We start from the raw sequence: 21,946 nt of genomic DNA on the forward strand, positions 1-21,946 counted from the left end.
GTCCGACACGCTAAAAATATATTTTTGAAAGATATTCTAAACAGAACGTAAATGTAAAATTTATAACAAATTAAATAAAATATCGATTCAAATCAGTTAATAAAAATATCGATAAGCATCAAATATCTAGATTACGTTTAATTTTTTTTAAGCATGGTAACTCTGAACAAGTTGTAAACCGGCTGCAATTTAAGAAAAATTACAAAGCAAGAAAATTATTTTTACTGAACCAACACAAACAACTGACTACACACAGGACTGCCTCGTGCTGTCCTAGCCACAACGTATCTGGTCATCTGCCGCATTACTTTGCGACGACCAACCCCATAGACAGTTCTCGCAACTGTCTTCACCAAATCAAAAAAAAAAAAAAAAAAAAAAAAAAGAAAATTATTTCAAGTGTTATATGGCTAATTCAAATGCAAACCAATTGCATCTAATGAGTTCATCGACCGGAACTGCATCTCAAATGCCCACAATGGCCCAGGGGCACACTACAGCATCAGCCATTTTACACAATTTTCGAGAGTTAATCAAGGAACCAAAAGGATTGGACGATGCTGCAAACTATTTGTTCCAGGGGCTACTCGATGATGTGGTAGCCGGCATTTTTATAGAAATTCATCATTTGCGTAAGACCGGCAATCTGACAGCACTTGATGGTGTCGGCGAAGAAAATGCAGAGTCTGCGTACCGAATTTGTGAGATGCCAAATTTGGACATTTTTGGCATATCAACAGCCAAGAAGCCGATGGACTGCACCTGCCCAAATTGTGACAGACTAGTGGCGGCGACCAGATTTGCACCACACTTGGAGAAATGCATGGGGATGGGGCGCATTTCATCTCGCATTGCCAGTCGACGATTGGCAACCAAGGAGGGCACCAGCGCAAGCTCCACCTCTACTTCAACATATTTACAGTCGGGCAATACAGGCGGTACCGATGACGAAGATGATGTGGACTGGTCATCAGATAAGCGCAAAAAGAAGTCAACACAGAACTCACGCAACAACGGATCCAAAAAGAACAATGGAAAAACATTTTAACGTGATATCGTTGGTTTCTATTAAGCCTTTCTTTATTGCCTAATATATGGAATGCATCGTATAAGTATACTTCCTAGTTATTCTTCATTTACATGAGTTGTGTAAACGTGTACATAGTCAATAACCAGATTGGGCTGTTTCCAGGATTCCCTAACCGCTTGTTCAGTAAAAAGTTCCGTAGCCTTTACTGCTCCATTCATGAATGTTACCTGCTCTGGCATCAAGTAATCATGTGGGAAGTTGAGACCTCCACCTGCAGTCAGACCCAACACTAAAAAACACTAAAGAGAAGTTATGAATAAATGGAAGTTGTTTCTTATTAAAAGAAGAACAATGATACATTAGAAGACGTCAACTGTGGTACACAGATGTCAGTATTAAAATTGTATACATAAATTTTTGGGTACGTAGCACCAGTACAACATATGTTGTATGGTTAGTATGTATGTATGTATGGCATTTCAGATACGAGAAATAAAGAAATTAGTTGAATTTGGTAAAGGCCCAAACACAAACATCCGGTACGATCATTACTTCCAATTATTTTTTTTTTATGCGTGTCTTAAAAATTATATATTCAGAAATACTAGCGAGGGCCTAAGAAAATAATGGCGTGGTTGGACAAGACTATGCTTACCTCGTTTAAGTCGAACGTCCGAAGCACATCGGGATGCGTTATTGTTCCGTACTTTAATCCGTCCACCTTAAAAATAATTCGGTCCTTGTGCCAAATTAAAGTATAAATGTGAAACATATCGCCAAATTGCCTATCGAACAAATTTCGTTTGATGGTCATATGCTCCCTGGCTCCTTCTTGGGACCAAATGACAGCACTTCCAAAAAGCACATTTCCACCGATTGGCAGGGAATTTTGATCTTGTAACTTTTTGTTGCCTCGTGCATAGGCGATGCGCAAATGATTGACGTAATTATCTTCACTGTGAGTGTTCGCAGGCTGCAGGAGTAGATCTAAAATATAAATTATGACTAAACCAAATGAACATTATATCGTTTAGATTTAACTCACAGGGAAATAGCCAGTCGCCGATGGGCATCCTAGCTCTTATTTCCACCCGTCCATATTTAAAGGTAAAAGAGCTATGCAGTTTTGCTGAATGCACAGGAGGTATTGATACACCTCCCTTTAGTTTTAGTGGTCCACATTGACGCATTACTTTATTTATGTCCCCATTATGTTTGCTTGTGCAACCTTCAGCAATTTTAAAATGAGTATCATTAACCCAATTTGCATATAAATGCAGAAGACCATTATTTAGGTTAGTATTCTTCATATAAGCCACAAATTCCTGATCGGGTACTGGGTCTAAGACTCGTGAGCGTATTTCATAGGTCCAACCGGAAAGACTCTGATCATCAAAATCTTCCTTAAATATAAGAACTTGACTGCAGGGTTGCTCTTCGAAATTCACTATCGTCTCAGATTTGACGCAATCGGATCTTTGTGGAAGGTCTTGCTTGACTCCTCTCCCAGACTCATCAATGATTAAATCGTATGTATTCGATATTATTTTATCTTTAGTTTCAAAAATCCCGAATATTCGTAGCGTATCGTCCTTCTGGAGTTCTTTGTTTGTATCTATCTTATAAACAAATGTACCATTCGCGTCATGTTTATGGACAAATGTATAGTCTGGAGTGCACTCCTCGCCAATGTCAGTTGAAAAGAAAAATGTTTTGAGTTCGGGATCATCTGCGAAAGTGCAAAGCGAGAAATAAATATTAAATAACATTTTGAACATCATTTATTTTAGCTTTTATATTTAATACCGTGTACGGTAATCTCGACTTCTTTGCCTTTAACTATCACTTCTATATCGTTTTTTTCACAGGCGCACACAAGTGCAAAAAAGCAACTCATTAGATACAGAAAACACGTAAATTGCATTTTACAAATAAAAAATATTATCAAGAGATGTGTCGAGTTATTGTTATTATTGGCTTTTTTTCTTTTTGCTGTTTAAATTGATCAGTAAACCACTCTTTGTAAGCGACGACTGGCAACTGTGACAGAAAGCATATAATGAAAGCAGAAGTAATATACTATAATATTTATATACCCACTATAATGGTACTCCGGGGTATATTGATACTAAACTCAGCGGAGTACACGTCATTCAGTTAAAAGGTAAAGCTCTTAAGACCGATCAGATTCAATTTTGATTTTCGCCCATACAACCTTCGACTATTATTTTCCGACCAGAAGATTGGATTGTGCACTAAGTGTGAAATAGTCAATAAAATGTTAACAAAGGTAATTGCTAATGTGTTTAAAGCTGATCAGATAGTCAACATAGTCGGGCTGCCGAGCGAAAAGTTGTTGGATCAAAATTAGCGCAGTGGGCTAAGCGTAGGTTGGCTTAGGATTGGAATTGTATCTTAAATTGATATAAGAAAACATGAATTATTTAATTAATGAAAACAGATTCTTTTAAGATTCAACATTTCTCAATTGAGATAAGTCAAATAAACGCAACTTAGCTTGAATCACACAAGAGAACTCGGAATTACTTGCATTTCCAAATTATTCATTTGACCTGGGCGACGCCGGGTAATGACTTATGGTATACTTTTAAATTAGATGGAAGCAATTCAAGTTTGTGCTAGGGCATTTTGTAGTCGCGTTCTCTCGACTAGAGCTTCCCTCTTTATCACCGAATAGTAATGCCAACATGCAAAAACAATAAGTCGACAGCAATAGACCTCATTCCCTCGGGTTATCGTTTTTCCCCCGTAAGAGACGCCGCATGTCCGTAGCATTGCGTTTGTGGATTGAGAGCCGCAGGTCTAGTCGACTACGGACGGTTGGACCGTCAAATAGAGTGATAACCTTATAATTAAAGTATATATGCATTTAAAATGAATATTAAAACATGTATATTTTTTATTGGATACATTGTTGGTTGCCTAGGCGCCAACGAGAACGAAAAATCAGATATAACGGTTAATGTAAATGGGAAATATGTTAACGTAACGCTTGGTATGTGCAAATGTTGTCACGAAAAATGATTGTTATTAATATTCCGTTCATTAAGAATTAATAAATAAATAAATTTAATATTTACAGATGATACCGAGGTTAAATCAATGTTCTTTTCAACAGAAATCAACGATGAATGCACATCAGACTATATATATGTTCATAGCGCCAATAACAGCAACACATTTAGTATAAGCCTTGAGAAGGAACCTAAAAAAAACGATATCATACGAATTTTCAGTGTCATTGAAACCAAAGATCACGTTATATCAAAAACGTATGATTTCAGGATTAATGCTGATGGGCATGGCACCAATGAGCAGAAATGCATACGAGAAGAGTCCGACTCAAACTCGAAAAGGGGCTGTAGCGGCCGTCTAATTTTTGAGGAAAACTTCAAGGACAACAAATTGACGCATTGGACTTATGCAGTATGCTCCCGGGTACATACAAATCATAAAGAATTTGCAGCCTTTCTGAAAAGTGATAATAACTGCTATATAGAAGATGAAAAATTGCATTTTAATGCCACTTTGACGAACTACAAGCTAGGCGATCTGTTTACACTACCCAGTTGTACTTATACGCACACGGATAGTAGAAATTTGCTGTGTGGACCGTATACATTCGCAATAAGTCAACCGCTACCACCCATGCACTCGGCAATACTATACAATAGGAAGTTGCGATTTGATTATGGTCGGATCGAGATACGTGCTAAAATGCCCATTGGCGATTGGCTCTTCCCCTGTAAGTACAAACAAAGTAAATATATAAAGTAATATAACTTTATTTTTGCATTGTGTGACATTTATATCTCCGACAAGCTTTTCCCGTCTGTCTTTCTGGCCGCACGCAAACTAATCGATCCGACTTTATGCTGCTGGTAGTGTATTTATTGTCAAAATGATTATTCAGGTTAGACAGCCTAAGGTAGCTCTACTTATTGGTTGTGTTTTATTCATAATTTTTCTGCGCTTTTGAAACTGATAATACTAATCTTGGAATGAATTAGAAAGTTTAGATATAAAGTTAACATCAACCACGCCCACCGCAGGACTAACAAATTTTGAAATAACTTTTCGCCCCTTTACTGCAATTGAGTTTCTTATAATTATAATGGTAAAATATAGGTCCTTTAATGTTTAAACCTTTTTACAAGCTAATATTACAAAGTGATCAGAGTATTGCAGGCTTCTTGCAGACTTCATTTTTAACTCCCTACTTCAACAGATTTAATACTATACCCCATCAAGAGCGATTTTGAATCGATTAATGTGTTTGAACCTCACATCCGCATGGCATATGTGCGAGGCAATCCACATCTGCACGATTATGCCCACCAAGATATTGGAGGAAATATGCTTTTTGGCAGCGTCTTCGGCCAGATAGGTGACGATTATCATGAGGCTACGGTGAATATGCCACACAAATCCGGATCACATTATGGGGACAATTTTCACGACTATACAATAATTCGACACAAGGATCGAATTATATTTAAAGTGGACGGAGTTACCTTTGGCACTATAAGAGATAAGAAGATAATCGAAAGCTTGAAAGGAACTGAGGTAAAAAGCGTTTACGAAAAGTTTACCATTAATAATTAATTATTTTACAGTACTATATCGTATTGGGTTTGACTGCTGGAGGGATATTAAACTTTAAAGAAGAATATGTAAATCTGGAAAAAAACTTCCTTGTGACACCTCAGGCTCCATCAATATTTTTAGAAAATATATCTATAGATCCATCAACATGGAAGCATCCCAAGCTGGTGATAGATCACGTCCGTGTTTATACAACACATCCCGATGAAAACTAAAATGCTTTTCCAACGTCAATGTTCTTTATTAAAGAGTTTTTTATTATTGAAAATATACTATACATATTTTTAAAGTATACCTAAACATATTATGCCGGCTTTTACGATCAGTTAGTGGGTACGGCTCTAGGCGTGCATTTTTAATATCACCCTTTGTTTTCGATCTATCCCTAATGCAGGCACATATAGTAATAGATTTTTGATTATTATTGTTATACATTTATGCATGCATACATATGTACACGTTCATTTAGAATTTATTTAATAGAATTTTTTGGTTTATACAACTCTCTTTTACCCTTTCTCTTGCGCTCTTCCAATGCGCAAAAACATTCATTTGTACGTACATGTCTAATGGTTTCGGAACCCTGCGAGGATTTTTGCGGCTTTTATAAACAAGCAAAAAAAAAAAAAAAACAAATGAAAACCAAAAACAAAGTTTTCTTCGGCTTGGCGCATTTTTCAACTGACACTTGTCACCCGACAATTGGGTCAGTTGGCCAAAGGTCTCACTCCCAAATACTAAATGACACCGCCAGAGCTACTGGATATGTATGTAGAGTTCGGCGCTGGGCTTAGGGCAGCTTCTGGTAGACCACTCCCGACTTACATTTTTATTTTAAAATAATTAAGAGAGTATATAACGTATAATAATTATAGATATGTCAGTTCTTATATGATCTTAAATTGCATAGACACGAACATAATCGACGAGCAATTTTGGCTGCTTCCAGGTTGGCAACCATTGCTCCTGGCTCCGCCAAAATTGAAGCTTCGCCTGTGGGTGTTTGTTAATCCAAGGCTTCTCAAAGCTCGAAGTGCGCAATTTGTCAACGAAGTCTCCGAAGCCGCCAACTGAGAGGCCCAGCGTGATGTAAAACTAAATTTGAAGATTAATTTGAATTTCGGCTTGGAATGTGTTCTGTGCAATAAGCAAATCAATGGTATTTTACCCTGAGCCCAAGGTAAGGATAAATTAATGTTGTGTAAATGTATGTAACAAGTAAATTTTAACATTTTCGTACCAATGAAGTGAATAATTTTTAGATTACAAAGTAGATCTAAAACCATTAAGCTACGCATGTCTCTTTTTAGCTGAGTGCTCCCAACTAACATATAGAAATTGCAATCCTCAACTTTACAAATTTCATCCCTCTTCCTGTTGTAGGCTGTACATATGTCGGAACCGGGCGAATCGGACCATTATCTGATGGAGACTCAGGATTATTATGAGGAGTTCAAGATAATATTAGAATGTAGGCTTTCATAAGCATTAAAGAAATCAAGATTCTGGTTATTCTTCTGCGTCGTCCGGCATGTTACATACAATTACAGAAACTCGGTATACCATCTTTTTGTCATATTTAAATAGGAACGATAAAATTGCTTCACATGGGCGTTTTTGCTGTTTGTTTTTATATACTTGCCATGCGATCAAAGGGCGCCATGGGTCCTCCCCGACGCCAGCTGGGGTTTAAGTCGGATTCCGCAAAGCCAGTCAACAGTTCACCGTATTCTTGACCATCGATTGAAAACCGCAAGCTTTGACTGCTCCATATCAGGCTATACACATGAAAGTCGTCGCCGAAATGAACGCTTCGCCGTTGTTGCACCATGAAATCCTCACGCTGAGACGCCTCCGTCGACAGCACTGCTCCAGCGAAAAGAGTGCGTCCATCGATTAGCTTACCGTGCGGTAGACGTAGCTGATCATTACCGCGGGCCATGGCCACCCGCAGCTGACCTATCACAAAGTTAACAATAAGGAAATTTATAGTTCAGAACAAGATGAGGCCATGAACGCACCAGATTCATAGCCAGTTTGGCCATATGACTCCATGAGGGGTTCGAGCAGCAATAGCGGTATGAGCCAATCGCCCTTGGGCAGTCTAGCGCGTATGTCGACGCGACCATACTTAAAGCCAAAGGATTCCTTTGTACTCAGCCGCGGCACCACCACTGGAGGCATAATAAGTGGTCCACTTGTTAGGAGCACGCACTCCTTTTGCCTGTTGTGTGTGCCTGTGCAGCGGTCGGACAAATCTAGATGGGCATTGATTATGTGCAAGTCGGGTCGATAGCTAGACCACAGCTTAGGCTCGATGATCAGTTGACCACCCTGCACGCGTGCCTTTCCATCGTAGAGCACAAACTCAGCATCAGTACTGTCAAGTGGTGCCCGAACATCGTGAAGCCAACGGCTCTCGTTCAGATTCTCAAATTCTTCCTCGAATATTAGTTGACCCTTGCAAAGCGGCTGGCTTGGGGGAGGTGACATCATCGTTTCGCTTTCCTCTGCGCAGGACAAGGACTTTGACGTTGACCCGTTATATACTGCATCATTTTTGACTGTTGTAGTCTCTCGATTCTGATGCTGATAAGGGCTCATCGAGCATTCCGCAGGCAAATTTTTGCCCGATAATTGACAAACCGGCTGCGGCAGACTCTTATCGCGATAGATTACATTGCCATGCTGCACATTGGTCCATATATAAAGCGTGTCATGTGCCCTCAATGCTGTTCGCTCAAAATCATGCTGCCAGCGTCCATCCTCTGGCTCGCGTACTTGGGCACTAAACTCACCCTCCTCAAAGTCCGTAAAATTGCGATTACGATTCACATTGAAAGCCACACTTTTTATGCCACGATCATCTTTAAATACAATTCGGCATGTCTGGATGTGAGTTTGTTGGAGCTAACTTTAATTTACCTGGTATGGACACACGAAAACCGTTAGCCAATGGCTCCACTAAGGCTGCGGGCAACTTATAGGAAAAAATGACGACAATCGAACGACAAAGCAAAAATAGCAGCAGCAGCTTTTCTGTGTGTAATCTTTTAGCTGCACGCATTATATTCAGCCCGATCTCTCTGACGCTTCGTTGGTAACTGAGGCAAACGTTCCCAGACCGGTTTCAGATTTAATAATTCGTTGTCGATGATGAGTCGCTGCTCTCTGGAACAATTTGTTTCCATTCAACAGCTTATCAAACCAATTCATTTAAAGGTCTTCAAAATGGTCGCTTCTCTTGTGACTCTTATACAGAATATAATTTGACAAAATATAGTTCCTTTTTATTGTATATTTAAAAACTCTGCAAGTTGCCTGATTGTAAATGTTAAAGCTAAGTTCTTAAATATTATAAGTTTATTTTGAATTTCAGCAAATGTACAATATCATAGCAGTAAGTTTAATATAATATTAACTCAAAATTCTTACATATTGTGTTCTTACTTAGGATTATTTACATCAATTCTTGATGCTTTGGCAGTCAATAAGCAATGATAGTTTCATAAAGCATCCCATCAATTCGCTGAACGACACTTGAGTGTCAAATCAATGAAAATTATAGAAACAAATATGTTAGTTACTTTACAATACAATAAATGATTATGTGATACATACATGTCCGGTTGTGTTAGCATTTTTCTTTGAAAAATAGTCCTTCCATTTGCAGGCTATCCTTTTCGATAGGTCGCCGGAGCCGACCGGATCGGACCACTATATTCTACAGACGTAATGGGAATGATCGGCCGAAATGAAGGTTCTCCAATGGAAAAACAATTTTTGTGTGCCAAAATATCTTTACTAAGCTCGACATCTATTATTTTCAGTATCCTCTTAACATATGAGCAAAATATATTTTAATGGGACGACTTATTATATAGCTGCCATTTTTACATATCCTTACATATATTCAAAACCGCAAGCCGTAAGTCTAGAAAGTTATTAAATCTTTAGTAAGCCAAATGTAGCCCCTCTTGCTTTTTTCAATGCATTCGTTCGCTCCGTTCTCTCGTATAAATAATATTACAAGATTTGTTTTACAGGTTTACTAGCTTACAATCGGCAAGGAAAGCTTTACGTTTAGTAACTAAAAAGCTTTTTCAGCTGTTAAGCTTACACCAAATGCAATTTGACGGGTTTGCAACAGTTGAGGCGCCAAGTTTCCCAGAACGATACGTATATAAAATATCGTGTAATATTTGCATAATAAATAAAAGTGCGTCATGATCTGCCAACTTTTTCTAAGCTTCTCCTTTGCGTGGCTTCTTTTGAAATGCCGAGAAAACTTGGCATATGAAATACCTAACGTGGACATGGAAATGTTGAACAAAAGCGGGTTTGAGGTTTCCATACCTGGTATGTGGTGCGACTAACTTCAAGGTCAACATTGTGATGAGAATGATTTTAGATGAGCCAGGCATGCAACGCGTTTTTTATATGCTGCAAGTGGATGGCAGATGTCCGGCTCTAATGGACTACATAACGCAAGCCACCAATGGGAGCTGGACTAGCAAACAAAGTATTGGCCTGCAAAACAACGATAAACTACAAATCTCTATATTGGTGCAATACAATGATTTAATATATGAGAAGAGCGAGACGCGGGTAATACTTAACACTCGCCTGCTTACCACACAACAAAGCATCTCGCGGAACATCAGCAATCGCACCAGCGCGGAAGAGTGCCAGGTAAATCTCAGCTCAGAAAAACCGCGAAAGCATTGCAAGCCAGCTAGCAGCATTGTGAGTAGTAGTCAAGGCACCTGTCAGGGCGAGCTGCTCTTTGAGGACAACTTTAGTGGCGCACAGCTGAATCGCAGCGTTTGGATGCATGACATACGTCAGCGCATGTACCATGAGGAAGAGGAGCTGGTGGCATTTGATGACTCGCCGCGCTATTCGTATGTGCGGAAGGGACAGCTACATATTGTGCCAATGGTAGCCAGCGAAGTGACAGAGGGCGCCTACCAGCTAGGCGATCGCTGTACAGCTGTTGACAGTCCGGAGCTCGAGTGCAGCATTGCCAAGGGTAGCTTCTACAAAATCAAGCCTCCTGTATATTCGGCTCAACTACATACACGCCAGAGCTTTAGCTTTAAATATGGCAAAATTGTGGTACGTGCCAAGCTGCCAAAAGGCGATTGGTTGTTTCCATGTAAGTGGTTTGGCTTAAACAAGGAAGCACAAGGCTTATTACCTTATTAACAATCCACAGATGTGATGCTCCAACCAGTCTCGACACATGCGGAAACCCATTATGCCAATCAACTTCGTAAGTAACGGAATTCTTCACATAACTAGTTCTTAATACCTTATTATATAGTATTGTAAGTGCTCCAGTTCCACCTTATTTTGCGTATTTATCGATAGCCCGCGAATTCATTTTCAAATACTACCGTTTTCGCAGAAACTGGAGTACTGCTGATAAAATTGATATGAAGAATTTTATATAGGCACAGCTTACATTTATATACTTCCCATTTTGTGATTCCACTAGCCCTGTACTTTATCGTTGACATGTGAGGATAAATTAAACAAAACTCTTGCATTAAATAAAACTCTCTTCGGATTGTTGCACAAATTCATCTACCACAAGTTGAATTTGTCCTCATAGTAGGGGCCTAGTTTAATTGACCATTTTTGAGACTCTTAAAAAATCTACAATGATTATAATTTCCAATTGCATTTCAAAATTAGCGCTTGCATTTTCTATCCGCTTTTTATATTTTTCATAATGTCTACAAGTAAACTATCATTAAAAAGAGAACGTAAGAAATTTTAATCAGGCTCCCACATTATTACTTAACGAACTAATTGAATTACAGCGTGCAGTAATAGGTACTTATGTCAAGTATTAGGGGAATACAGGGCATAAGATAATGGCTTTTTATTTTAAAACAAAAAGTGTAATTGATAAATGAAATCAATTCCAGGCATTGCTTATGCTCGTGGTAATGCTCACTTGCGCAGCACTAAGCAGGAAGACATATCGGGCAATCGCTTATATGGTGGCATGATCGTTTGGCAAAAACAGCGAGCGATACAAATTATTAAGGAACGATTGAATGCAAAGCACTATGGTGATGACTTCCACAATTACACAATGATCTGGCAACGGGACAAGTTAACACTTATGGTGGACGATGAGATTTACGGAGAGATCTACGATGGCTTGCCATTTTTTAATGAGAAGTGTTTTATAATTCTTGGCGTTACAGTGGGCGGATTTCTCAATTTCGATGATAATATTTTAATGAACGATGTAAAGCCATACAAGAATCAACAGCCCCGCGCCGCCCTTTCGTTTTGGCAAAGTCGTCATACCTGGGCTTCTACTTGGGGGAAAAGTAGAGCGATGATTATCGATTATGTGCGTGTTTATGCCGATTAGACGCCGTACATTTATTAACACATCGTTAAATAGTTTAAATGAATGTATTTGTGTACATGTGTGTTATTGTGGATCATATATGTGGCTTATTAATTTATTTTAATTTAAATTGTTAAGAACATAACTGTGGGCTCTTTAATGAAGTTCGGAAATATTCAATCTAAAATTTATAATTAAAAATGATTTTCCAGAGAAAAATTTGTTGCCAGTTTTGCAAGTTATCTGGCAATCTCACAAATTTTTAATATAAATATAATATATAATATAAATATATCATAATAATATAAATATTCATTTAAAGCTGATTCATATTTGTTTTTATGGGTGGATTTTTAAAAATAGCTGAACTTGTACATGGTAATCTTTAAATATAAGATTGAGATCGATCGCACAAAATTTGAAACCAATGTGAACTAGTTCCAGTACCTACTGGTTCCATAAACTAAACCCAAATAAATCGTAGTGTTTATTGCATCCCTGCATTTTATCGCTGATTCCGTCTATGTCGATGTTTTGTTAAAGAATGTCCGTGCTTTGCTCTGTACGGCTGCCCATTAATTTGTTAATACGGTGAATATAATATATAAGTGTGATTTAAAACGATTACACTACATAACTATGAATGTTAGGCACAAGAGAATGCAACAATGTAAACAAAAACCTTTGATTGGTGTATTTGTGTTTGTGTCGTCTGCGTGTACAGCGAAACTAAGGCAGAAGCAAAGGAATTTTTTTATTCGCTTATAACCAACGAGAGTAAATGTTTTTCTTGCTTTCAGCGCATAGATTGAAGATACTTACTTAGCTTAAGCCAAAAGTTGATACTTTCACATCAGCAGGACATGGATATACTGGACATCGACGAAGCATTAAAGGATGATTCATACATGTATGTAGTAACATTTCCAATTGCTTTTGCCTTTGGTTCATATGCTAAAAATACTTAAGGCATGTTTCCTTTGAAATGACAGTTTTCTGGCAGATAAAACGCACGATGATATCTCAAACATTCTTCAGCAGTGGAAAACAAATAATCAACAGCAGTCGCAGATGCAGCCGCAACTGCATTCGCAGCCAAACAATGAACAAGGTAGGTACATGGATCATACATGTATGTATGTATGTCAGTCATAGGTCATATAAACACAGGCACATAAATGCAGACAGACCATGTTTTGCCTTTAGAGCTTTATAAAACACATTCACAAGTGGGTTAAATAGACGGCAACAACGTTGATTTCTTTTCTGGTGAGTGTAGGCGGGCAAGCCGCTTACTGACCCGTACCCTTGGGTACTACTTGTTTGTTTTACCCATATTTGGCCAATGCTATTGTAGACAGGAATTAGTGCACGTTAATATCTACATTAACTAATTAAACAGTTATGCGTGGATTTTTATGGCCATGATTTTAATTGATTATTCGGCCGACAAGAAACAATATAAATATATTGTGCATATTAAACAATTAAACATACAGTTTTGCCAATTCATTCAATAATTTATAATCTGAAAACTGTGTTTCAATGGAAATTGACAAAAATTGGAGTATCCCTAAACAGCCGCCTATTTAAAGGCATGTCGAACTATGTTAACTCTCACAAAAAAGTTTATTTTTAGTATAGGTCATGTACATTCAATTTTTGATTGGCACTTAACATTTTCCGTTTTGTAAATTTTTTGCATTATGCGAAAAGTGTGAATGGCATTTGCTAGTTTAATAGCAATTTTTAAAGGCGCGCAGTTAGCCAACACTGTTTAGATGTCAACGTCGTGTAACTGTAAAATTCTGCATATGGCGAAAGAGTAGCATTTGTAGTTAAATATCGGAGTTCTCAAAATGAGTGTTTTCCAAAAGTTAAAGGAAAACGCCATTAGAAATGGTCGTCGAATCAACATGAAGACTCGAACACCAGTTAATCTATTAAAAGCTAGCAACAGAAACCTCGGAAGCAGCAAATTCAAGGAATACGTTGGCGTATGGATTGGCGATTTAACTCCCGTTCATTTGTGCAATGTGCTAGATAAATACGTGCAAGAGCACGATGCAACATCCAAAATGATAAATGTCACTGGCTGGTTTACAGTGACTATATCCAATTGCATGGAATTGCCAGATAGCTCCATTATGCTGGCTTTGAAATACGCCATGATGCCACTTAAAGTGCAGCTGTATAATTTCAAACGCAGCCACGACGGTGACTGTGGCCAATTCCTTGTAGATAATGTCCTGATGGCCAATCGTTTGAAGCGACTCAGCGGCAAAGTCTCTGTGCTGTACAGTAGCCAAATTATCAATATAATTGTGGAACAGGGTATGCCTTCAGATATGTTAACGACGTCGCAATTTACGCCCGAACTACTAGTCGCCATTAGGACGGCGCTTTTTGCCTGTTATGAAGCTGATAGTGAGACTCTGAATCTGTCTCGTTTTCATGCCGTCGCTGAGCTCGAGGGTCACTTTTGTGCGCTGCATGTCTTGCCAATGCTGCAGCGAGTGCTGCTTATGATATCCCAACAGTTTCCGCTGTTGCGGATTCTTCAATTACGCGACAATTTTTTGTGTACACTGCGCGCCTTTAATGGGTTTTCACGTGCTAATATGCCTGCGCTTCAAATGCTGGATGTAAGCGCTAATCAAATTCAGGGCTTAATGGAGCTTAAAAATTTACAAAACCTGGATTTGCAGACTTTGAAGATTGCAGACAATCCGCTAGCCAAATACCAGCCGTGGCAGCTGAACGCAATGTTGCCACAAGGGGTACACATCTGTGGCTACAGCCAAAAACTTCAATCTCAAGAATTGATAAGAGCGCCATCCCCATCAGCAGAAGGTGCTGGTGAAGGTTTCGCATTTTGCGCTGGGTTCGCCAAGCTCTACTATAACATATTTGATGAGATTAGCCGTCGTCCGGAACTAGACATTTATTATGATGCCAAGGCCCTGTTCTCGTTTTCCGCGGCTAGGGAGCTGACGCAGTCATTGCAGTGCAACAGCTGTTATAGACTGTTCAATCGAAATCACCTGCACTTGCGGTCATCATTTGCGCGCTGTGGCAAATTACGTTTCGGCGTAAAGAATGTGGTCCAAACAATTTGCAAACTTCCCGAGATGCAGACAAGCATCGAGGAAGCGCGGCTGGAGGTACACATTTACAACAATACATTGCGCGCCTTTACATTAACCGGTAGCTGCAGTGAGCTGACAACCAACAACGACTGGCAAAGGCGTATATATTCGCGAAGTTTTGTAATGCGCCCAGATGTGCCGCCAAGATGGGTTATTACCAACGATATGCTGAACATCACATTGGCTGCCAAACAAGAAGTCAGGTGCAAGCAGATCTTGATAGCTCCCCAGCCCATAGCAGCTCCATTAGCCAGCCAACATAGGCGAGGACATGACAAGTCCAGCAACATTGATGACCAATTAGAAGAAATTAGCAATGGCATGCCAAAACTGGCTATCGAGCCCAATAAATCATTTAAACCTAAAGCTGTGCTGCCGAGTTTTGAAGATATGCCGCAGTTGGCGACGCAGGCTTCCGTTGATGCGAACGGTAAGCTAGAGCGGGAAGTCGATGATACGCTCTTGTGCTCCGACGATGAAATGTTGCTGTTCATCAACGAGGATGTGCTTTTGGATATCGGCGACTTTTAAATCTTTGATACAAATGCATAATTTTCAAGAATTACTACACTCACATACACACCCAGCACAACCATTTTTTTTTTATGAATTAATCAGTTAAAACTAATATATATGTTATATATATTATATGTCAAGCATACAAACTTAATTCGAAGACGTTTACGAGACCCAAACGCAGATCACAGGCGGCGGCAAATCTGGAGACACAATTCGTAAGTCGAACTTCATTTTAAATATATATTGTTAGAAAGAAAGAAAGAATTATCTTCGGAGTACCGAAGGGGAGATATTAACTACAGACGAGCCATATCCGATAAGTATATAGAGCATTAATTATTCTAACTTTAACATCTGTCTTTTGTTTTGCTAAACTGATTTTTAATGTATAAGCCATAATATACTAAAGATTGTAATTTATAAATATCTCAAAAGTTAGAGAATATTGAGTTTCGTAGTTGCAAATGTTCGATTGAAAGTCAGCTGCATAATTAAATGTATTCGATTTTATTATTTGTTGCATAATCAGTAATTTATATTAGTTTGATTTGTGAGAATTACCAAAAAGTTTGAAAGCATAGCAAATTCTGTAATGGAACATAGCTGCAGTCGGCAGCTAATATTAAGATAATTCGATTGGAGGTCAGCTGCAGATGGGATGCTTCAGAGATTAAGTAACTGCTGGCTTCTATATTCTATGCTTGCCATAATCTGTTGCTAGGTAGTGGCCTGTGCGTGTTCTAGTCTGCAGAGCAATCTGCTCCTTATCTTGTACTCGAATCATAGGAACTTGAAATAGTTTTTCCCAAATCTATATATTATGAGGGTCCCCTGCATCTTTTTATACCCTAGCAGAGGGTATTATAATTTTGTCGTGAAATGTGTAACGCATAGAAGAAGACATCTCCGACCCCATAAAGTATACATATTCTTGATCAGCATCAACAGCCGAGTCGATAGAGCCGTGTCCGTCTGTCTGTTTCTATGCAAACTAGTCTCTCAGTTTTAAAGCTATCTTAATGACTTTTTGCAGAAGTCACTATTTCTGTTCCACGCAGCACATATGTGAAAACCATCTGGATCGGACCACTATATCATATAGCTGCAATAGGAACGATCGGTCGAAAATTAAGTTTTTGTATGAAACATTTTGTTTTTCATGATATCTTGACCAAACTCGACATTTATTAGCTTTTCTATGCTCCTCATATATATGCAAAATCCTATTAAGATCGGACCAATATATCTTATAGCTGGCATAGGAACGATCGGTCGAAAATTAAGTTGTATGAAAAAAGCATTTTGTTTATCAAGATATCTTGCCCAAACTCGGCATTAACTATTTTTCCTGTGCTTCTTAGATACGGGTATTAGATCTTCGGCGTGCCGAAGATAGCCTTTCTTTCTCGTTTAAACTCAGACTCTTTAGTTGCTCTCGGATTGAAAATTCTTGAAAATCGTTTGGTCTGCTTGGGAGCAAGAATATGAAATGTCCTTCTAAAGCAGTCATAGCTGATGGCAATGCAGTCGACTTTAGTCCACGATACGCTCTCATGGCATCATCTGGCTCATAAATGGGAATTTAATATGAAGAACCAGCGGGGTTGTCCTCAAATAGATTCTAACTTTGAAGATGAAGTAAAATCAGGACGGTTTGATGACATCATCAAATATGGCAATCCACACATCAGATTTTCTTTTTCTTTGTCTGATATAACGGACAACTTCCTTAATGATGTTTTGTGATCTGAAATTACAGATGATTTTCCAACTATGAATTTAAATTAATTTTAATCAATTTATATTTTCCGTTGATATTAATACAAAGAATAATATATTTAAGCAATAGTTCCATTTAAGAATGAAAAAATCTCTTAACAGATTTTCATTATTTTTATTTCAAAGTCTACTCGGTCTTCACTTGATTCAGCTGATAGCAAAACGCGGAAATTAAATTTACATTTCTATAGCTGGTGTCACCAAATTTGTAATGCAAACTTCTGTTACCCTGCTCTTGACTCTTTGAGTCACCATCCTTATAATGAAAACAGTCTTTTTCGCTAATTTATTTGTTAATGCACTACACAGTATTGTTCGTTACGTTAAGCCTGGGTGCAATCTTCTTGCCAGTTATGTAATAATATAAGAATTTTAAAAATGATCATTCAGCATTTTAATATAGTTAAAGTAATACAGTTTAAGAGGCGGAGAAGGCTATATCGACTAAGGTTGTCGGCCTAATTGAGAATACATGTCTGGTTGGAGATTCTGTCTCCAATGTGTTACGAATTTCGTTAGTTCCGTTAAAGTATATAAAGTGGCTTATGAAACGAAACGTTTTCTTTATTTTTTTTTTGCAGACGCATGTATCCCAAACAGAAAATAATACATCGCCCACGACAAATTCAGGATCGCTGATGCTTAGTCTAGAAATTGGAGGACTTGTAACCAACATGCATAAATCCTTTCTGCAGGACACTTCTCCACCATCGTCTATCTGTACATCTATAAGCAACGGATGCATGAATAGTTCACTTATCAGCTCCGCTGACTTTACAAATCTCAACTTTCTGCAATCGATCAACAGTCTGGAACCAACGGAGTCGGATCCAGCAGATCATAATCTGACAACGACGGCAACGCTGATCAATGAGGGGGGCTACACGCTGAGCGACATGATAAGGGACCGCAAAGCTCTCGAATCGCTGAGCATGTCTGGAGATGGCACGTTAATTAAGGATTCGCATATTGGCCAGATCGATGACATATCATTGACGACGCTAAGCAAAACTGCTTCTGGTTGCAGCACAATGGATAACAGTACTGACAGCGTGTCCATGCCAAATGAAATCCAGGTGCCAGCACAAGCACATACACATGCCCAATCGCAGTTGTGCACAACTATGGTGTTGAGTGAGGAGATGATTGGCGATACCACATTCAGTCTGGTAGACAGCTTAACATCACGTACAACTACAGAATCTATGTGTGAGGGGGAGACAACTTCCACGTTTAAACGACCAACGGCCATAAACACTACAGTGTTAAATGAAACACAGCTCCTTGCGGGGCGACAGATTAACAGCACCTTCACGGAAAACTGTCATACGCCCGAGGCAGCCCGCTGTGATACACCTGAGAATCTTGAAAACAAATTGTCTTCTGTCCAGATGCAATCTACACCCCTGACCACAGCAAGTGGCCGTTCTCAATACAATAGCAACAATAATAATAATAATAATAAGCCGCTAAGCTATACGCCTACACTAAAAGGCCGTGACGAAGTAATAAACATATCTCCGATTGTGGGCAGCACTACGCCTCACAAAAGCCGACAACAGCTCAACCATACCTATGAACCACCAACAGCAATATTAAAGGATCTTCAGCTTGAGGTGGCGCCTGACGGTTTTAACAGCCAACAGTTTGTGGCAAATACAATGCAGTTGCTCGAGCAAATCGAACAGCCTACCTTAGATGCAACCTACAACAAGTCGGAAGAGCATAGGCAAATGCAGTGCGTCATGGATCTGGCCGAGGCTGAGGTGGAGCTGCTCGCTCAACAGGGTGATGAAGAGCAATTTGAGCATATGCTGGCTGAGCTTGGAAAAGTAAATGCTCTTAATGCAGAGCAGCTGAAAATGCAAAAATCACTGGACAGTATAAAGCGTCGTTTTCATAAAGATGAGGAGCCTTACATTCAGCCGGAGCAGCAGCAGCAGCAGATAGTGGATCTTCAGCATGTTACACCCCCATCCGCGCAGTCACAATTAACAAGCAGTCATAGTCAATCTTCCAGCAGCAGTGAGCGACTGCTCAGCCGACGTAGTCGCCTCTATGACGATGTCAATTTGAGCGCAATGCATAACAGCGATACCAGCAACGCCAGTTGTAATTCTACTTCGTTCATTGTTCATCGACGCGAAGAGGAGCCAGCCAAGAAAGCCGAGGTTTACACCCCACTACATGAGACTGACAAGCAGGAAGCGGACATGGAAGGGGAAAAACAGGAGGCTTCCAGCTATAAGGTCACAGGGCGACGTAATAGAGATCGAGAACGGTTCAAAACTATCAAAATAACTAAAGAAATGCGCGCACGCGACGAGGAGCTGGGAAACATTGTTGTGCCTTGTATTGATGATGAAGAGCCGCAGAATGAGCCATTGGATACAGTAAAATCTGAGAATCGACAGGAGTCATTTCATGGACGTCTTTCACGACTCGATCAGACATCTCTCAGCAACATAAACGATGTGGGCAACAATACCGTCTCCGGCAGCAATTACTTGACTTACAAGAAGCCAAAGGAGAAATCGTTGCTGATGCATCAACAGCAGCAGCAGCAGCCCCAATCATCATTAGCCGAATCGGGCCAGAATGCACGGCCACAGCCGCGTTCGCTATCTCGACCGCGCTACATCAGCGGCTTGCAAAAGCTCAGTACTGTGAGCAAAGCAACTTCCGCTGGCGCTGGTCTGAACGCAACAACATTAGCAAACTCAAAAGCAACGACGGAATCTGTGCCAAAAGCTAGTGACTTTGAAGGGCTAAAAAGTCCAATGGGCATTAAGTCGAAGTCATTTCACAATTTGTCCTCCAACATTAGCGGGTTTGTGAGTGCTGGCGGTACTGTAGATGCGTTGGCGCCTCGACCTAGTTTGGGTGGCGCCTTGAGACGACCCAGCGTCCAAGTAAGCAAGCTGACAAATCTGTTTCGAGCAACCCAACAGCATGAGGTATGTAAAAAAGAAACAATAAATTTCAAAAAAAATAAACACAGAATTCATTCAGCAGGATGGAACTTCCGTATTCAAAGTGCCCAAGTTAGTCAGCGGATTGCGTGCACCGACGAATGCGGGTGTAAAGCGAACTGTGGGCAATGGACTCGCCCGTCCTTCGTCCGGATATTATAGTCTGAGCGTGAAAGCAGCTGGGGAATCTGAAACACCCGAGGTGATTTGTCAATTAAAATCAACATGTCTCTCAATATTAATATATCATTGGTTACAGAGCCTGTCTTCTGCATCGTCTCGTGGCAGCCTGTATGGCAAGGACACGAAACCAAACGACCCATTTGATACACAGGCGCTTAGCTTGAAGCTCACACAGGTGACAACCGGTGCAACGGGCATCCCGAAGCCATCGGGTCTGCGGCAACCGACACAAATGAAACGCAGTGGATTGCCGCGACCATCAAGCATACTAAGGCGTTGACCCACATGAAAAATACAACGACCACTCGACCAGAAGACTAATATAGAAGATATGACCATAGAAAACAGAAAAGTGCTTCGTTTATTCAATTTTGTTTTCTTTACTCGCTTTGTTATGTGCGTTACTTATTTCAAACTCCCTCTCTAAGAAGAATTTGTTGCCGTACTGTCCATTCGTTTTCAGATTTAGCATTTATTTTATGCATTCATTAGTTGAAAGCATTTCCATTTAGTTGAAAGCAACCTCGACTTATGTAAACGCGCCAATACCGAATAAAAAACACACACTATGCCTTAACGAAAAACGGAGATAACTCCATGTGAATCGTATAGTAATGAAACGAAAACTATTGCTGTATATTTTTGTAAAACACGCAAAAATAATTATATTAACGTTAATTGTTGTAGTTGAGCGCTGCAAATAAGGAAATCGAATAAAAAAATTATCTATATATATAAATAAACTTATCATTAATTGAACCGTATCCCTATCCCTGCTCAGTGGCTAGACCACAAAAACAAACAACAAAAATGTAATATCTACATGATAAGCCTATTAACTATAATAAAACCTGTTACCAGTCTAAATACATTATAAAACTTACATTATGTAAACAGCATATATGAAGGGATCAAATATCCGACCATTTAATTTTATATTGTTTTTGGATCGATCGTATAGGTAACAAACCATCTTTTGATTGCTGGTAGCCGCTAGCAATATCCTCGCAGGCCTGTAAAAGATACTCTTTGATACATATAAGTTTATCGATCGTTACAAGGCTCTAGATACCTTAAAAAAATGGTGATATGAGAATGAAATGATTTGAATCTAACCAAGTCCGGCATATTCAAGCTTTTAAACCAGAAGCTGAACTTAAGGACTGGTTTGAGGAGGAAATATCGATATAGCATGTATGCAAAGATACTTTGAAGATAATATAATTTTTTCCGTTTTCACTTACAGCTTTGCCTTCCTTCATATTTATCATTGTTGGGGGTGCTTAGCACCCTTTTTGAGAGAGCTTGAGTCAAA

General features: G+C 39.3%; 7 protein-coding genes across 12 annotated transcripts; 5 read left to right on the top strand and 2 right to left on the bottom strand.

Moving 5' to 3' along the window:
• Window positions 1-175: 175 nt before the first annotated feature.
• Window positions 176-1,134, top strand: LOC115769514 (SAGA-associated factor 11 homolog). The gene has a single exon (XM_030714352.1). It carries the CDS (start codon window positions 407-409, stop codon window positions 1,046-1,048), a length of 642 nt encoding a protein of 213 aa, XP_030570212.1. The 5' UTR covers window positions 176-406; the 3' UTR covers window positions 1,049-1,134.
• Window positions 1,059-3,036, bottom strand: LOC115769512 (gram-negative bacteria-binding protein 2-like). Its single transcript, XM_030714347.1, has 4 exons — window positions 2,837-3,036; window positions 2,076-2,759; window positions 1,686-2,017; window positions 1,059-1,329 (listed from the first exon to the last, which is right to left on the bottom strand). Exons 1-4 carry the CDS (start codon window positions 2,952-2,954, stop codon window positions 1,126-1,128), a joined length of 1,338 nt encoding a protein of 445 aa, XP_030570207.1. The 5' UTR covers window positions 2,955-3,036; the 3' UTR covers window positions 1,059-1,125.
• An 849-nt stretch (window positions 3,037-3,885) lies between these two features.
• On the top strand, window positions 3,886-5,900 carry LOC115769513 (gram-negative bacteria-binding protein 2-like). 3 transcript variants are annotated; one of them, XM_030714348.1, is made up of 4 exons: window positions 3,886-4,046; window positions 4,134-4,796; window positions 5,280-5,617; window positions 5,668-5,900. In XM_030714348.1, the coding sequence occupies exons 1-4, from the start codon at window positions 3,926-3,928 to the stop codon at window positions 5,869-5,871; spliced, it is 1,326 nt and encodes a 441-aa protein (XP_030570208.1). In that variant the 5' UTR covers window positions 3,886-3,925; the 3' UTR covers window positions 5,872-5,900. The 3 variants fall into 3 exon arrangements, with proteins under 3 accessions (XP_030570208.1, XP_030570210.1, XP_030570209.1); XM_030714350.1 differs by lacking the exon at window positions 5,668-5,900 and adding an exon at window positions 4,874-4,932 and having other exon boundaries at window positions 5,280-5,342; XM_030714349.1 differs by lacking the exons at window positions 5,280-5,617; window positions 5,668-5,900 and adding an exon at window positions 4,874-5,267.
• A 637-nt stretch (window positions 5,901-6,537) lies between these two features.
• Window positions 6,538-8,733, bottom strand: LOC115769511 (gram-negative bacteria-binding protein 1). 2 transcript variants are annotated; one of them, XM_030714345.1, is made up of 4 exons: window positions 8,582-8,733; window positions 7,678-8,523; window positions 7,299-7,615; window positions 6,538-6,751 (listed from the first exon to the last, which is right to left on the bottom strand). In XM_030714345.1, exons 1-4 carry the CDS (start codon window positions 8,721-8,723, stop codon window positions 6,554-6,556), a joined length of 1,503 nt encoding a protein of 500 aa, XP_030570205.1. In that variant the 5' UTR covers window positions 8,724-8,733; the 3' UTR covers window positions 6,538-6,553. The 2 variants fall into 2 exon arrangements, with proteins under 2 accessions (XP_030570205.1, XP_030570206.1); XM_030714346.1 differs by lacking the exon at window positions 6,538-6,751 and having other exon boundaries at window positions 7,503-7,610.
• Window positions 8,734-9,813: 1,080 nt separating this feature from the next.
• Window positions 9,814-12,307, top strand: LOC115769830 (gram-negative bacteria-binding protein 2). The gene is made up of 4 exons (XM_030714804.1): window positions 9,814-10,015; window positions 10,068-10,814; window positions 10,875-10,931; window positions 11,593-12,307. The coding sequence occupies exons 1-4, from the start codon at window positions 9,883-9,885 to the stop codon at window positions 12,048-12,050; spliced, it is 1,395 nt and encodes a 464-aa protein (XP_030570664.1). The 5' UTR covers window positions 9,814-9,882; the 3' UTR covers window positions 12,051-12,307.
• A 262-nt stretch (window positions 12,308-12,569) lies between these two features.
• On the top strand, window positions 12,570-21,498 carry LOC115769498 (myb-like protein P). Of its 3 annotated transcripts, none has more exons than XM_030714317.1 (7): window positions 12,570-12,620; window positions 12,830-12,939; window positions 13,022-13,140; window positions 15,836-15,912; window positions 18,058-20,433; window positions 20,489-20,650; window positions 20,708-21,498. In XM_030714317.1, the coding sequence occupies exons 2-7, from the start codon at window positions 12,893-12,895 to the stop codon at window positions 20,909-20,911; spliced, it is 2,985 nt and encodes a 994-aa protein (XP_030570177.1). In that variant the 5' UTR covers window positions 12,570-12,620; window positions 12,830-12,892; the 3' UTR covers window positions 20,912-21,498. The 3 variants fall into 3 exon arrangements, with proteins under 3 accessions (XP_030570177.1, XP_030570178.1, XP_030570179.1); XM_030714318.1 differs by having other exon boundaries at window positions 20,492-20,650; XM_030714319.1 differs by lacking the exons at window positions 12,570-12,620; window positions 15,836-15,912 and having other exon boundaries at window positions 12,847-12,939.
• LOC115769500 (nuclear RNA export factor 1) lies at window positions 13,515-15,781 on the top strand. The gene is made up of 2 exons (XM_030714320.1): window positions 13,515-14,674; window positions 14,738-15,781. The coding sequence occupies exons 1-2, from the start codon at window positions 13,889-13,891 to the stop codon at window positions 15,707-15,709; spliced, it is 1,758 nt and encodes a 585-aa protein (XP_030570180.1). The 5' UTR covers window positions 13,515-13,888; the 3' UTR covers window positions 15,710-15,781.
• Window positions 21,499-21,946: the final 448 nt, after the last annotated feature.

This window comes from Drosophila novamexicana, unplaced genomic scaffold (genome assembly GCF_003285875.2).
Source record: "Drosophila novamexicana strain 15010-1031.04,08,12 unplaced genomic scaffold, DnovRS2.1 tig00004554-arrow-pilon, whole genome shotgun sequence".
NCBI lineage: Eukaryota > Metazoa > Arthropoda > Insecta > Diptera > Drosophilidae > Drosophila > Drosophila novamexicana.